Source organism: Chelonia mydas, chromosome 11, assembly GCF_015237465.2.
Source record: "Chelonia mydas isolate rCheMyd1 chromosome 11, rCheMyd1.pri.v2, whole genome shotgun sequence".
NCBI classification, from domain to species: Eukaryota; Metazoa; Chordata; order Testudines; family Cheloniidae; genus Chelonia; species Chelonia mydas.
The window spans coordinates 32,584,374-32,601,814 of NC_051251.2; the positions used below are offsets into that span (position 1 = coordinate 32,584,374).

Consider the following 17,441-nt stretch of genomic DNA (forward strand, 5'->3'; position numbering starts at 1 on the left):
CTGCGCTAGTGGGGTGAATTTGGCCCTCATGTAAGTATGAAATCAGACACTCATTCTAAAATACATTTCTAATCCCCTAATATCTAAGTGTAGGAAAAGTTAACATATATTCTTAGTGGTAGGGGAAAAAGAAAGCAAATAATCTTCTAGCATGAAATTCAAGCCTCTAAAAGAGCTTGGAAAGATCACAAAGATTTTGGAAATCAGCTGCAGAAAATTACTGCAGAAAAAGAAACAATGGTCATGACAGTGGAAACTTACATCAAGGCTTGATAGCCCAATCCACAGTGGATATCCATCACGCTTTACAATATCGTCCAAAAACACCTGATGGGATTCACTGTGTATGCTGACTAAATCACTTCCATTCTGTTTGCATTCTCTTAATGCTTCATACCAGGTTATTTTTTTCTGAAGGATCCTGTATGTGCTATTTCCATGTAGTATATACTCAGGCAATGGAGGCTTGTTCTCTCTAGGCCCTATTTCAAGATTAAGATCACAGTTAATTCTATACACTTCATTCATGTTATCAGAAATATGTGGCAGATATTAAAATCTATCAGTCTATAAGAGGGGTCAGCAACCTTTCAGAAGTGGTGTGCCGAGTCTTCATTTATTCACTTTAATTTAAGGTTTCGCGTGCCAGTAATACATTTTAACATTTTTAGAAGGTCTCTCTCTATAAGTCTATATACTGCATAACTAAACTATTGTTGTATGTAAAGTTTTCAAAATGTTTAAGAAGCTTCATTTAAAATTAAATTAAAATGCTGATCTTACGCTGCCGGCCTGCTCAGCCCGCTGCCAGCCTGGAGTTCCGTTCAGCTAGGCCGGCAGCAGGCTGAGCGGGGCCTGCGGCTGGGACTCCGGCTGGCAAGGGCCTGGCAGCCAGAACCCTAGAATGGCAGCAGGCGGAGCGGGGCCTGCGGCCAGGACCCCAGACCGGCAGTGGGCTGAGCGGTTCAGCCCGCTGCCACTCAACCCGCTGCCGGTCTGGGGTTCTGTCCGCTGGCTCCTGCCAGCCAGGATCCCAGCTGCTGGACCTGCTCAGCCCGCTGCCAGTCTGGGATCCCGGCCCTGCCCACATAGAGTGGGTACCTACCTTCTCCCTGGTTCTAGCCCATTCTCTTCCTCTCTCTCTGCACTGAGCTGAGGGTGGGAGTACACTGAGCACAGGGCTGGGGGTGAAGGAGCAGGCTGGGGGTAGGGGGTGTAGGGTCTGGCCAGGAAATAGAATGAGGGAGGGGGCACAGGGTTGGGGCAGGAGGTTTGGGTGTGGAGTGCTTACCTGAGCTGCTTCCATTTGGTGCGAGGGATGCAGGGGGGAATGTGGGGTGTCTGTGCAGGAACTCCCATTTGGTGCACAGGGTGGGGGTGCGAATGTGGGGGGTGCAAGAGTCAGGGCAGGGGGCTGGGGGCATGTGAGGGGGGTGCAGGAGTCAGGTCATGGGGTGTGGGGGGGCTGGAGTCAGGGCTGAGCAGGGCCGGTGGCCGGGACCCAGCAGGCCACAGCGTGCCATTAAAAGTCAGCTTGCGTGCCATCTTTGGCACGCATGCCATAGGTTGCCGACCCCTGGTCTATAACAACTCAATTCAAGCACTGAAGTATTCAGTACAAATTACTTATGGGATACATATTATCTTTTTTTATATTGAATGATAGGAGAAAAAGATGGAGGCACACAGCCAACATCCCTCCTGAGCAGAGTACGAGAATACTGATAGAGAGCTTCATCCTGCAAATTGAAATCCATGAGAGTTTTGCCAATGAATTCAATGGGAGCAGATGCAGGGTCTTCTTTGGGAGTCCTGTTCATGGAAGACTTGCAGGACTAGGCCTTAACATTAACTTTACCTCGCCAGCCCCCAAAACTTTGGGTGTAATTGTTTCTGGATATTACTTACCCATTTCAATTTTACAGGCAAGAATACTCTGTTGATTAAATTCAAGAGCTTGCCAACTTTGCGTACGGTTGTAAATATCCCAAAACCCATCAAAGTTCACTCCAGCAAAAAACTGATTCTTCTTTACATTAGGTCTTCCCTGTCTCCAGTTATTGTAAGACAGAAAAGTTTCATCATACCATTTTAGGGAATTATCTGTGGAAAATATAAAAACATTTCTATATTTTGCCTTGAGCAAAACAGATTTTTTTAAGAAATGTGAAATTAATCTACAACTGAAGATGGTGTGCTCCTGACCAGAATTAATAAAACACTCACTTTAGATCAGAAGGCCTGTTATTACCTGTTTTTTGAAGTTGCTAGAGTTTCCTCTAAGCCCTAACCAAAATTCTAAGTGTCAAGAGAAAATGTTCTTTGGAGATTACCCAAATTAGAATTGTGAAAATTCAGATTACAAAAACCAAACCAAATAAACAACAGGTGCCTTGCAAGTAACCCAGTATTATTTTCTGAAGAAGAGTGGTCTGGTGGATAATAGCTATAACTAGGAATCAGGAACTCCTGAATTTTATTCTGGCTATGATGCACACTCCCTCTGTAGCTTAATGTGACTCATGTCTCTGCCTTGTTTTCGCATTTTGTAAAATGGAGATTGCCATGACCCTGTGTGTTCTGCAATTCCTTAGCCATGCAATTTGCTAGAAAATCCATCCCTCTGCAATAAGGTGCTCTGGAATCTAAGATTTCTTCTCTCTTTTTTTAAAAAATGATATTTCCTGCCCATGAAGATTACTTTTAAAATAAGAACTGAGTGTAATTGATGCAGTGTTGTATTTCTGAGTCTGCAGACAGTCTGAAATAATAGCTCTGAGAAGTGTGAACTACCCCATTCATCACAATGAGTTCAGTATTTGAAACCTAAAGATGAAAATTTAAGGCTCCAACACTAAAATCAGATCTTTGCATCTGCATGGAACCCCTTAAGTTCCAATTCTGCTAACTACTCTACAGTTTATTGTTTAAATAGAAGAGTCCAATTAATGCACTTGTCCCACAATCCAAAACTACCTCCTGCTCCACCTCTCCAAGGGCTACAGATTGCAACAGAGTTCAGACACCCTGCCTCAGAATCTACATCCAGAATGAAGCAGAGTACATGGATTATTGGGGATCATGAAAAAATTACTGATCTATATCACTGAAATGTTATTCATTCATCTTTGTAAAATACTTTGAAGATGAAAAGCACTATTATTCTAACAGAAAAATTGCAGAAAACTTACTAAAAGAAAAGGACGACCTATGCATCTGATGAAGTGAGCTGTAGCTCACAAAAGCTTATGCTCAAATAAATTTGTTAGTCTCTAAGGTGCCACAAGTCCTCCTTTTCTTTTTGCAGATACAGACTAACACGGCTGCTACTCAGAAAACTTACTGCACATAATAGAGAATGCAGGGTTGGTCACAAGATGCAGCTATAGGAGCTTTAGTAGTTTGCTACTTAGTCTGGGCTTGAAATTCCAAGGTAGTGAGCACCCAAACTGTCACTCACTTCAATGGGAGTTGTGGGTGCTCAGAACCTCTGTAAATCAGGCCTACGTATATTGCTAAAAATGTTACCACATAGCATTGTGCTCTTTTTAAATCCTGCCTTTTGGTAAAATCAATAAGCTGGATTAAGCAGACTGTGTAGGATCTAAATATCACTAGAACAGACAAAAGATGTCCAGTTATTTTCCTCTAAAAACATAAATGAAAATATAAGGCAGTTGTAAGCATTAGTATATATTTATTTTTTATGGTGTCTTGGATTGCTCTATCCATTGTTAGAAATTTATCAGTTTAATGATAGGAGGTTAGCAAATTTTATTAAGAAAAAAATCTTACCGCTGTCATCATAAATTATGCCCAGCCATACCCATCTAGCTAGGCCACTGAAAGAACGTAGCTGCTCAACAACAAAGTTGTTTTCTTCCTCATCTCTAATATTCAAGACAAATGCATCTAGATCTGTTGAAACAATTTTTAAAATAATAATTAGTTTATTATAAGTTTATCTATCATTTACAAAACAAATTAAGTTTTGATCGCCAATGTTTAATGATTAACACGCGCACACACACACTCTCACACTCTAAAAGGACAGACAACACATCAGCCAACAAAAATATTAGGAAAAATTACTATTTTTCAAAAGGCAATGTCAACACTACCTGTTCTGTGAGTATTTTGTAGATAAGTGGAGGATTTCAGCTTCTAGCGCTCTCAGCTATGCTTTTCAGGAGCACTTCATACACTTAAAAACAAGTACCTTTTTTGGATATTTCTATACAGTAAAGAAAAATCCATTGCTGGCCCATGCCAGATGACTCAGGCTTGTGGGGCTCAGGCTGTGAGGCTGTTTCACTGCTGTGTAGGCTTTTGGGCTTGGGCTTGGGCTGGGGCCATGCCCTAGGACTTTGTGGGGAGGGAGGGTCCCAGAGCTCAGGCTCCAGCCCGAGCCTGGAAGTCTACACAGCAATGAAACAGCCCCACAGCTCGAGCCCTGTGAGCCCGAGTCAGCTGGCATGGGCCAGCTGCGGGCTTTTCTTTGCTGTGTAAGATACCCTTTATGCATTAAAAATTGGCCCTCCGATTTTAAAAAATAGACAACAATATGCTATCTTTCAAACTCCTTGTAGGCTTCACCTCCCTAGTTTTTCAGTTTCTGTACAAGCAGCTTAAAAGAGACTGTCAATTTGAAATCCAGTAATTAAAAGAAGTACTTACTTATTTTCTTGCATAAATGGTGGGCTTCTTGTGATTTCATTTCTTGCCATCTATCTTTTGTTATCATGAAAATGTAACAACTATTTTGAAATGATATCCATGGTGTATTTTTAAACTTACGTGGACATTTAGTATGTTCAACAACTTGTTCTTTCTCAGTCTCATCTGAAAGAAAAAAAAAAAACTCTCTTAGGTCATGCACAATTTTAATATAAGACAGCATGGACTCCAGCATGAAGAGGCCTCCACAGGGTCCAGAGGGGGTGCAGATGGTGCTGGGGAGATGGCTAAGTCCTCCTTCCACATGGAGGTGGGCGGATCTCAGTGGGCGGATCTGGAGGGCACAATCTGGGTCAACACAGCAATCCTGAATGTTACTAAATAATTACACAGTGCTTGGGTATCTTGCTCAGGTGTGTACATGGCCCATTTCCAAGGCACTAGGGGGTTTTTTGGTACACAAACAACTAAACAAGCCTGTTCTAGGAAGTAGTCTACGTTTAGTGTATATAAATGGAACATTTTTATTTTAAAATAATTATAAAACATCTTTGTTACTGAGTTTTACTATGTATATTACTTATGAAAGCTGTTTTTTTTTTAAATAATGAGAATGTATTTTCTCAGAATACATACTTGTTGGCAAGTAGCAAATAGCACCTGGATTTTCAGAGGAACATTCAGAAGTTTTCCAGAATCCATCAATATCCAGAAACACACATTCATCACTTGTTTCTTCGTCTTCTTCAGACCAGCGACTAAAATCAATGCGCTTTCCATCTGCCCAGCCATAATGTTTTCCATCCTAGCATCATACCAATAAAAGATGAGAGCTTACACGCTTAAAAAAGCGTCTAGGTGCATCAAATGACATGATACTATATTTCTACTGGGTGAAGTCCTGTGTTCAGCAAGAGTTGCAGGTGCTCAGCAGCTCTTGGGATTTGGTCTCTTGTTAAAATAATAAATGAAGTCTGTCACATTCAGTTTTGGTGCTGAAAAAAACTACATCGACTACCGTGAATAGCAAATGACAATACTTATATGTTAGAGAGACAAGGTGGGTGAGGTAATATCTTTTATTGGACCAGCTTTTGTTGGTGAGAGAGACGAGCTTTCAACCTTACACAGAGGTTACCTGAATAACTACTCTGTGTAGCTTGAAAGTTTGTCTCTCTCACCAACAGAAGTTGGTCCCCTCGTCTCTCCAATATCCTGGGACCAACATGGCCACAACAACAGTGCAGTACTTAGATGTCTAACTATTATGCTTGATTTGTAGGCAAAGCCAGGTAGACAAATGGTATCATTTGAACTTGCAATTAACTATGGGCACAATTATTTGTGCATGGAAATTGGAAGCGATTTCTAAGAGTCCTGTTGTTTCCCCATGTTAGAGCAAATGTAAACATATTAATGTTTAATATTAAGTACTTTTTAGAATTTATAATTATACATATTCCTGCCCTGAAGATGACAAAAAATAATAATAAAATATAATAATAATAATAATTAATCATATTAAAACACAAGAAAAGTAAGTGGATCTATGCTTTAGGAAAGTTATATTTAAAAGTTTTCTTCTGTATTTAAGACCACTCATATTAGGAACTGATACCAGCTGTGATAATCTTTTTTTTCTTCTTTTTGTTTTTTTTTAGCTGAATATATCTTCCTGGTGTGTTCAGTACTACAATTGCAAGCTCTCCTGGTACTGTCTCATTGTCTACAGGCATGAGCTGCTGTGTAGCCAGTACCCTTCTATATGTTTCAGAGCTTTAGTGCCATATGTAACAGGATGAGGCATTTGATCCCCACTTAAAGGTCACCTACAAAGGGGGGAGAGAGGTTGTCTTCTTTTTCACTTCTTGTGAAGTACAGATAAGACATGAAAAGTTTGTTTTCTTTAAAAATTCCCTATATGTTTTATACATTAAAAATACCAGGTTTTTCTTTCCTGTTATTCCTGGAAAACTCTTTGGACAGCTGCAGAAGTAGGAGAATTATGATGTCATAGATATCAAGCAAGCGAAACCTGACCATGAGAACATTTTTTATTTAGGCTATTTAAAACTTTGTTTTTTGCTTATTTTTGGTAATACCTATTTAACTCAAACATCCATAAATGGTTGGAAGAAAAGATGTTTGTTAAAGATTCAACACCCACTCACACACCCATGCCCCAAACTCTTTAATTAACGGATGAGAAAGCTCCCAATCCACACTAGGAATTTCCAAGAAGTCCTCCAACAAACACAAGAGAAACAAGACTTGACACTATTGATATTTTTAAGGTAAAAAAGCATAATTTTTTTTAAAATACCCTTTCACGACTTTTCTCCGTTATTAAGAAGCAAACCCCACCTGAAAAAATCCATTCCAAGTTCTAAGATAAGATGTTACAATATATTTCAAACAGTTTTTAGCAGTTGCTTTTGGATTTCATTTGCTATCTTTCAGGTTTTCTCTTTTTAAAAACATTTTGGTTGGCTTTTCTTGACCTCACCCCAGAATTTCAAATGACAGTGGCAGTTACAGAACCACTGACAACAGAGTGGCAAAGATGATGCAATGATATAGTTTGCTGCTACTATAAAACATTTTTCTCCATCTTAAAACCTGAGGGACATAGTGTCCTCTCAATCGGTCCATCAATCGGAGTTCCACACTTGAATGTGCACCTCAGAGAACTGAAAATCTAGTATATAACCCTGAGCACCAGGACTGGTTAACCTCCCACTAGACATCTAGCCTCAAGATGGTTCTCTGCAACTGAAAATAGATGCCCCTGCAAACATCTATTTAAAAATAACCCAGTAATTTTCAGTTTTATTGTTTCCCCAGTCATTCCTTTACCATTCCACCCTACCCTAAAAAATGGTTCTTAGGAGGGATGGGGAAGAGATAAAACTTACATCTTTGCTGAAGAGTCCAATCCACAGTGGGTAATTGTGAATGGCAGCCTGCACAGTAAGAAAAGCCTGTTGGTACTGATCTGTGATGCTAACGAGCTGCATGTTTTTCTGTTTGCACTCCCGCAGTGCATCATACCAGGACAAATTCTCCAGAATTACTGTGTAATGGACATTTTGATAGGTCAGTGTTTCATTAGGGACTTGCTGTGTCTGGTTGTCAGCAGCCCCTGTAAATAATCAAGAAATAGAAGCATTAAGAGGGATAAACACTGCAAAACATTTTAGTTCTCAATTTCTTTTGTAACAGCAGCAGCAAAACCCATTCAAATTTCTTTTGGGAATAACCATCAAAAATAAAATTAAAAAAAGATTCATAGACTGTTGTAGACTACCATTTTACTACATCAGAATGGATAGAGAGTGTATCTGTTGAAAAATGTAAAGCTCTTTTTAAATGTAAATGTGTAAGTCCCTGTATAAAAGCTTGGTAGAAAGGCAGTAACAGAACTACTCGGCTTTGTGGCTTTCCATATTCATTCAATTTAACTCAGAAGAGTTCAAGTTATTAGGGAAAAAACACCTATACTCTTTGGGTGAAATTAATTTGAAACTGTAGTATTCTTCTACAGACCTGCGCACAGATGTTGTGACAATCAACAGGGGCCATGCATCTCTGAACAGTCTGACGGAGAGAGGGATGAGTCAAGTAAAGAGCCATCGGATTCATTCTTATGTAAATACTGGTACAGGCAGCTCTTCCAGCCAGTACATTGCACGAGCAGGCAGAGAGGTAATAGAGTTTGCCTCCATAGCATGTGCTCAGTTTCTTGCACAAAGCCACCTGACTTATGTATTGTGCTGGAAGTGGTGAAATTTACCGTTTGGGTTCTAATTATCCAATATTATCACAATGAGCTGCACTAATTGCATCCGACTAAGTGATGCATGCAAATAACAAAAAATGCAAACTTCACATGGATGGGGAATTAGAGCATGTGGATCTAATAATTCCAAGAAGTTTATGGGCTGACACCAGAGCTACATTTGGCCCTACAATTTTGTAAAATGTGCATTGGCATCTAACATAGAGGTGTCTCAGGAATACAAAGCCTTGTCAAGGGAAAAAATTACTCTGTATAAATAAGAGCAAACAAGTGACTGATGAATAGGCTGACAGACCAATTCCCAAAAGGCAGAGCCATAATATTAATTTTATGTTTATGCACAATTTGCAGCTGTCAGTGGATTAGAGAGGTGACATGAAAGAAACAGAATGTTTGAACTACTTCATGACTACTGCCAAGTGCTTCTATGTAGTAAACAGCTTCAAAAGAGAACTGTGAGACCAACAGAGACTTCACACACTTAAAGGTTAATGGTAAAGAGTTAGGGGGAAAATGTACATTTCCCAAAGATGAAAAAAGAATATTGCTGATGTTTACAAGCATAATTATCACAACATTTTGAGATAATCATTAAGTGCCTGAGATGCCAAGGCATCTGAGCTGCTGACTCCCTTGCTTCTGTGACACAAGTGACATGAAAACCATAGGGCCAGACTGTACTTGGCCAAGGATGCCATGGCAGAGTGGAAAACATCTCCCCTGATGCAGCATCCTCAGCTGTGGCCAGGCACAATTGCAGTTTCTGCAAGAGCATACTGAGCGCTCCTTCCCTGCATGCCTGGGGGTTTAGAGGCTAGCAATCCAAGAATAATAGGGACCATACTGCAGCAATGACTGAACTTTCCCTGAATGTCATGTTTCCTTTTCTGGAGGGAAATGTATTTATCAATAGCAGCTGCACTCTTTTATTGGAGTCTTACAAGCATTTTTAATGTTCAGAGCCTTTGCAGTTCATCTTAATTTTCTTTTTTTAATAATTAATTTAAAAAAATCCCCTTCACATTTTTCATCCTGAATCACTATCCTTCCCTCCTTTGAATTAATAAATAGTTATTTAAAAGGATAATTTATACATAGCAGAACATACCCCAAAAATGGGTGTACCGCATATTAAGCCCTTGGCAGTTAAGCAGTAACTAAGGCTTTGTTCAGGTTGGGTAATTGCCCTGATTTGAGTAGTCAGTGGGCAGCCACCAATATAGCTGCACTGGAGCAGCGACTCCTCCCCAGTCCCGAGTATAAACAGGAAAGCCACACATTGTATCAGTGGAGCTGACCTCTGCTTGAAGCCAGGATAAGTTGCACCAATGCAAATTGTGGCTCTCGTTGTCTACACCTGGCGTTTGCTCTAAGGTAGCTAAACAAATGGCTGAAATCAAGGCTAATTCCAAGTATAGATGAGGCCTCATATCATCCCTTCAGTGTTAAAACTCACAGGAGATGGTTAAGTGGGATTAAAACTCTGCATGGTACTCCTCACACAGTTTCGCCCACGTTGTTCTGGGGGAGAGGAGTCAGTTGCCCCCTTCCTCACTGAATGAAACAAAGTTCATCACCAAGCCCTGTAGATCCCTGAAGTATACAAAGAAGGTCAGGGCCTTTTACTTGGAGGCATTGTACTCCATGCCAACTACTGGACCCTGGGGCCCCCCCTTCACTCTCTGGAAGCATGACTCCACAAGAACTTCACTATCAAGGCCTCCACTGCCCAGGGCTTTCCCCAAACACCTCTTAAAGGGGGTTTCATGCTGTGGATGGTGTCGTGGAAAATGTAGGTATGGGAAATTTTTAAGGGCTGGTAAGAGGGATGAGATTTGTCCTCATGGCCCCACCACTGGATGCCCCTATCCAGTATGGACCTGCTCAGTCCCCAGAAGGATCCTGCCACCATGGAACACCCTTCTTGAGGTGCTGTATAGAGGGAGATTGTGCCTCAGGAGGGGTGATATCCATGCATGAAGGGGCTTCTTGGCAGGTGGATATTAGGCACACAGTCAGCCTTACCTGCTGGCTTCTGGCAGATACCCAAAAAATGCTTCTCAGCACAAGGCAAGAAATTCCATGTTCCAACATATGAAGATTTGGGGTTGTTGAGCATTACACCACACTGGTTGTTTATCTCCTCATCAAACATCTGAAAATCAGAAAACTCATCAAGTTCATATATGATACAAGCATTCTTGTGTGAAGAGCGCGAATGAAGGTCAAGTTAGGAGAATATATTTCTCTTAGTATGTGCAGAGCAGTAGAACAACACACAGCTAGTTTATTTTGCAATGTTACCTAGTTGCTGGATTGTTTGTTTGTGAAAAAAATTACCTGGACCCACTATACTCTTTAAAAATTCTTGTTAATCAATGGCATTCCATTATGTTTCTTATGCTGCTCCATGAACAGCGCAGCCAGGAAAACAATGATGTATAATGGTTTATGGATGTATTCTGCACATAACTGAACCAAACACTATATAGTAACATCCCTCTGCTGCCTACATTTTTATGGAATGTGGCACCTCAGCTACATATTGGATATGCAGAGACTAAAGAGATTTCAATTTTTACATCCCTTTCCATCTTAATAATTAATTAGTGTTCAAAACATCTCATCCGAATAACGATACGAAGAGCTCAGTCATTACTGGTCACCATGTCTGCCAATTAAGAATACAATTTCTTGGTTTGGGTCCTTTACATCTTTTTTCTCTTTTGTTATTTTGATACAGTTACCAAAGCACCAACATTCTATACTTTTTATAGGACAAAACATCACCCGGATTTGTATATTCAAATAAATAACTTACATCAAGTGGAATCTTTCTTAGCGTTCCTTTCAGCAATGGGTGAAAGTTACTGTATAGCAGTCTACTGCCATCTACCCATTTGTTTTCCCTTGTGCTGAAAAAAAACTTCAAACCAATCCAAATGTTTTCTTCCAAACCAGGAAGCAAGGATGTTAAAAAATCTGTTGGGTAGAAAAATAAATATTTACATACTATGATTTAGACAACCACAGTAAACATTTGAAAAGCAGCTTGCATAAAATAAGATAGTACAACCCCCATCTACATTACTTCATTTCCCAACGTAGTCCTTGAAAGTGCAATAAGCCATTTTAATAGAGTATTAAGTGTTTTGCAATTTTATCATTCCATCCTTTCCATATCCAACAATGACATTATTTTAAAAAGTCATTTGAAAGGATTAGCATTCTAACAGGCTAAGGTCTAACTGAGGGCCAGGAGATGAGTTTAACTTGTTTCTGTCTCTCTCCTCCTCTCCCTCCCTGACATCAACCCTATCTCCTTGCGTCTCCACCCAAATTTCAGACGGTGCCTCCCTACTGTTCTGTAAGACCTTCTATTGACTCCCCACAGAAGCATCAAAAGTGGGCTCCATGCCCTCAAAGTCTCACTTGCTTCCCACACACCTCGCTCTCTGACTTGGCATGCCTCTAAAACAGAACCACTTACTGAATATGTGTCTGACTTACTCAACCAAGAAACAGAGAAAGTCAGGATAGAGGGAGAGGATCAGTTCCAACTGAGAAAGGCTCTACTCAGGAATCCCAAACCAGCCACTCTTTGTTCTCTGTGGCAACGCCCACCATTGGGTGAGGTTACCAGTGCTTAATGTGTGGCAGGGCTTGCCAGGGCTGAGCCCCAGCACCTCTAGGTTTGGCAGTTCAGAGCCCCGGCACCTCTGGGCTTGCCACGTCAGTTATGAATGTAAAATAATTGCTTGAGCCCCAGCACCTAATTGCTTGAGCCCCAGCACCTCCTTCATTACAAATTAAGCACTGAATGTTAGTTAAGACATTTAGAACAATCTACCTGCTATATGTTAGGAAAGAGATTGAGACTAGCTTGGAGTTAGCTACCTGCTATACGTTAGCTAGCTCCAGGCTAGTCCCAAACTCTTTTCCTAAACTAGACAAACTCATTAAAGGTTAAAACCTCTCAGGATTTGTCACTATCTGATAGCCAGCTACAGAAAGGGCCACAGTACATGAGGGAGGGAGGGAAGGCTGGCAGGGAGAGGTGGTTACCTAAATTGTGGCAGAGCTGTCTTTCTCCAACACAGCTTTGCCATTGCACTAACTTGCCTGGCAGAAATCTGTCATCAGGACTAATTTATTATGCTAAATATCAATCAATTGAAATGAACTTCCATTTACACAATCATGTTAAGAAATGTTTGAAGCAGAATAGGCTTTTCTAGGGCTAAAAGAGTTCTGAATTGCTCCAGTCTCAGTCACTTGAGTTCCAGTGTGGGTCCATCCCAATACCCAATGCTGAGACAGAGCAGAGAACTGCTCTTCCACTGCGCACTGTTAACTACTGAAGTGATCTGCCTGGTCTACTTTCTATATTCCACTGCACTGAATTGAGTTGGCTGGAGGTCACTTACCTATAAAAATAATGCTACATATAATACGGAGCTCTGTTGTGAGCTACTTCTTCAGACATATCTGTAGGCAACTACCCGCCCACTACACAAATACAAATGTATTAACAGATGTCTCTCTCAACAGATAGGTAGTCAGACACATCTGTAGACAGCCATTTGCAGCAAATGTCTTCTCTTCACTGCATTCATCTCAATGAGGTTTTAACATATGAAGTAAAGTTTGGGAACTGCTTCAGACACAGCCCCTCCACTCGTCATAAATCTCTGGTAGTCTTTACAATTTCCAATTCCTTTCATATGCAAGGGTAGGAAAAGAAACTGGTCTTTGAACTGGTTCTTTTCCTTTATCCATGGTTTGCCCATTGTGTGTGCATTTCCCATTCTGTGGCAGACAGAATTCCTCTGACACAGGGCAAATAATTAAAGGCATTTGTTATAGGTATTTATTTTATTGTGAATTTTTAGAATTATTTCAGTAAGACTCAAAGTAATTGAATGATTTTACAATCAGATAACACTGCCACATAATTCCTAGTCTGCTGCACGATTCTGTGCAGTTCTGCTGCATAGACTGGGGAAGGTGCTTGACATATTATTTTGGTCTAAAGTGCTACATAGTATAAAGAGCCTTGAATTTACCATCATACCTTGTTCAGCTTGGCTTGAGATTGATGGAAGAGTGCCTCCAAAAGTTTCACATACTTCATTGGCATCTTTAAATTTTAAAAATCTGTGTTCTAGCTTTAGAAAACACTGCAAAATAAAAATGGTAAAAGCTTATGCAATGTAGCAGGAGTTCAGTTTCTCTTTAAGATTTATTGTATCTTAGTTGTAATTCATAAATCAATGACCCTAAAACCCTCACACCTCACTTATCTTGTTTTGTGTGAGAAAGTATTAGAAATGCAATTATAGATAAATGCATTCAGGCTCTGATTCAGCAAGGTGCCTATAACAGGGTGACTGTCCCTTTAAGGATAGTAGGGTCAGTCAACCCTGTTTTCCTTTAAGATTCCTAGGACTTTTGGAGCAGATGAAGGCCTACAGAAGGGCAGAGACAGGTGTTGGGAGAGAGGAAGATGGTCCCAGAGACATAGTTAATGCTTGGAGGAAACCAAGGCTACTGTTTCTTTAAAGGCCCAGAGGCCTTGTGGTGCAGGGTGGGACAAGGCTCCCCTCTCTCCCAGCTAAGTGGGAAGAGCCTGGAGAAGGAGAACAGCATATAGCTGCCTCCTCTTTCACAAGAGGGCAAGGATTGCCATCTGCTAATCTCTCTCAGCCCAGGGAGAAAAAGAGCTGAACTACAAAGTGGGGGAGGCAGCTAGGAAAGAACCTGGTTTTAAGGCATCAGCTATCCTGAATTAATGCAGATCCCAAGAACAAGGGCTTTTGTACCCATGAGCCCAGGAGAAGGAACTTGATAGAATTGATGCAAACATTGAGAAGGAGAGCTTGGGACACCTGAAAGAAGAAGAGGGGTTGGGGCTGAGGGCTACCGAGTCCTCTGCAAAGGAGGGATCTGGTTTAAACACTCTGGACTGAAAGTGAGGCTTGGTCTATGCTACAAAGTTAGGTTGACATAATGCAGCTAATGATGATTGTCCTATATTCCCCTTTTACCTTGTTCTGAAACAGAATCCATTCTTTAGGGCATCCTCCTTTAGGGGGGTGATATTCTGGCTCATGTTTCTCCAATAAGGATGCATTAGATTTTTCACATATGAAGGGCAGTTTCAGATTGCAGTTTATTGAATAGTCTGTAGGAAATAATGCAAATTATGCAAAGTAAAGTATTTTAAAATGACAGTAGAACAAAGCATAAAAAATTAAATGATTGTATGAGAAAATATCGTATTGATAATAAAGGACCAGATTTGATAACCTTACTCACTTTAAGTAGCACCTTACTCTACAAGTGGTATCACTGACTTCAGTGGAGAAGTGTGGAATAAAGTCCTGTTCACTGTAAGTGTGGGTATCAGAATCTGTCCCACAGGGCTTGATGTAATGCTTGACTTCAATGGGCATTGGGTCAGGCCCATAATACCATAACTTCAAAAATAAGTGGACAAGGTCCCTGTTGAGGAGAATTTACCATCTAACAGAGACCAAAACAGGCTAACATTGGTAAGGAGACCAGCATATAAAGGATTTGTGGAAGAAATGAGCATTAGGGTGGATAGAAAGATGGAGAGGGAGGACTATTGGTTGACAAGGGTTCATAAGCTGTTCCAGGTATAGGGTGAAGCTGAGAATAAAAAAATTAAAATTTCAAATACTGTTTAATCAGCACATCAGTTATTTTATTCACCTGTTTCTGTCCAACCATTAGTCAGATTCACATCAGAAGTGCATGGCATGGCAATTTTGTAACCCCCATTTGTCTCAGGCCTGCCTCATGTCCTCAAGACATGCTGACCCCAGATTCAGCCATTTGGAAGAAATGGAATGCCCCAAAACAATCTAGATCATGATGAAAAAGTAATTTGCTTCTGGATCTTGTATTCAATATTGCATTCTGGACAGAGCTAATATTTTTTATAATAAAGGAATAACCTTACCTCTATACCAGGTCCTCGAAGAAATATACCAACAATCCCTCCAGAATCGATCATGGAAACGTGGAAATAACTGTAAACTAGATACAAACATTTCAGAGTCAATCCCTGACAAAAAGATGCTCTTTTAGGGGAAAATCCTGGGCATGGCAGCAGAACTAGTGTGCCTCTGCTGCTTGGGAGAGAGAAAATGGCAAGGGCTTACACTTATAAAGGGGTTGCCTGTGCCCTAATGTGCAGGAGGTTTAGGGAGAGGGCTAGTGTAGGGGAAAGTGGGCGGTAGGGTCAGCAGATCTGTAGCGATTAGTGTAGTCATGGATCTACTGACCAAATGAACCCTGCAGAGAAGGTAAACAACAGGAGCTTTGCCTGCCTACTCAGGCTGTACACTAAGGAACTGTCTAACTGTTTCTTTAGATAAGCTGTTGCCAACAGGAGAGCGGGTTTGTTGGGGGGGTGGGGGAGAAAACCTGGATTTGTGCTGGAAATGGCCCACCTTGATTATCATACACATTGTAAGGAGAGTGATCACTTTAGATAAGCTATTACCGGCAAGAGAATGGGGTGGGGGGAGAGAAAACCTTTTGTAGTGATAAACACCCATTTTTTCATGGTTTGTGTGTATAAAAACATCTTCTGTATTTTCCACTGTATGCATCCGATGAAGTGAGCTGTAGCTCACGAAAGCTTATGCTCAAATAAATTGGTTAGTCTGTAAGGTGCCACAAGTACTCCTTTTCTTTTTGCGAATACAGACTAACACGGCTGTTACTCTGAAACCTGTCTAACTGTCTGTCCCTACTGCAACCCCTCCTACATTATCATGCACTGTGAGGATAACAAACTATAGATTCTACATTCTTCTGTTCTAAAAGTATTCTTTTTTAAATGTAGCATTTTGCTACTTACACATCCTAAGATTTTCTTGGACAGGAAAGCCCTGTTCTTTAGCTGCAGCTGATGAGCACACAATGCAACTCAGGAGAACTGTAAAAAGGTTGCTGTAAGACATCTCTGCATTTCCCCGATCCTGGATCAAGCCTGTGCCAGACTATGCCATAAACTAGAAGCAGCCTGAAGGCTGCTCTAAATTACGCTGCCTGCCAATGGCACCAAGGACCAGTGATCCCAAGGGCACAAAGAAGCCCGGGGAACTCTCAAGCCAGCCACAGGGAGGAGTGGTGGTGTAAGAGCCTTATCCTGGTTTTACAACATCAAAGGATCCCCTAACCTAGGGTTATCTTCCTGTGGCTGGCCATGGCAGAAAGCAGAGACGAGGACAGAGGATGACTTATCCAATTTCATATGCTCTATACATAAATATTTTGTTCCTGGTTTTTACCTTACAAGATGAATGTTTTTGGTTTTGTTGTTTTCTCAAATGGAAGATAATAAAATAATGTAAAAACCTCCAAACCTGTTTCAGCACTCAAGTCATTAATGGGCTACATGGGCAGGCTTAAAAATCACAAATAAAAACATTTGAAATAGGAACCGGAAAGTGTTAACTGTTAGAACCAGGGTTCAAGCATTCAGGGCTTCTAATGATACCACTAACATATTAAGTCCATGGCCATTCAAAGACTTATGCCTGTGCAGAAGTCTTTGGGGACAATGTCTGCAAAGCACTTTGAAGATGTGAAGCCTCTATAAGTTGTCCAAGTTTCGGACCCATACAATAGTGTTGGGAGAATAATGGCTTGATAAACAAGGAGCTTGGTGTCTGTTTGAATGTTGTGATCATCAAAAACCCTGTGCCCTAAACAAGGGAAAGCTACACTGGCACAGCTCCGGCGATGTTGAATTTCTGCATCAATATCTGCCTTGGATGAAAGATGACTTCCAAGGTAGAAAGAAAAGGAGGACTTGTGGCACCTCAGAGACTAACAAATTTATTTGAGCATAAGCTTTCATGAGCTACAGCTCACTTCACTGGATGCATTCAGTGGAAAATACCAAGGTAGAGGAAATGATCGACAT

General features: G+C 40.8%; 1 protein-coding gene across 5 annotated transcripts in view; it reads right to left on the bottom strand.

Annotated features, from left to right (window-relative positions):
- LOC102946304 (lymphocyte antigen 75) overlaps positions 1-17,441 on the bottom strand; it is a 122,642-nt gene that overhangs the window by 60,553 nt on the left and 44,648 nt on the right. For 2 of the 5 annotated variants that reach the window (XM_037911865.2, XM_037911861.2), the window contains exons 20-30: positions 15,465-15,541; positions 14,524-14,672; positions 13,551-13,656; positions 11,298-11,458; positions 10,502-10,631; positions 7,593-7,819; positions 5,314-5,482; positions 4,678-4,842; positions 3,796-3,918; positions 1,909-2,103; positions 262-482 (exon numbers count right to left, since the gene is read on the bottom strand). In XM_037911865.2, coding sequence (XP_037767793.1) covers positions 262-482; positions 1,909-2,103; positions 3,796-3,918; positions 4,678-4,842; positions 5,314-5,482; positions 7,593-7,819; positions 10,502-10,631; positions 11,298-11,458; positions 13,551-13,656; positions 14,524-14,672; positions 15,465-15,541 — 1,723 coding nt within the window. The remainder of the gene's footprint in view (positions 1-261; positions 483-1,908; positions 2,104-3,795; positions 3,919-4,677; positions 4,843-5,313; positions 5,483-7,592; positions 7,820-10,501; positions 10,632-11,297; positions 11,459-13,550; positions 13,657-14,523; positions 14,673-15,464; positions 15,542-17,441) is intronic. The other 3 variants (XM_037911862.2, XM_043525170.1, XM_037911863.2) reach the window with 3 other exon arrangements.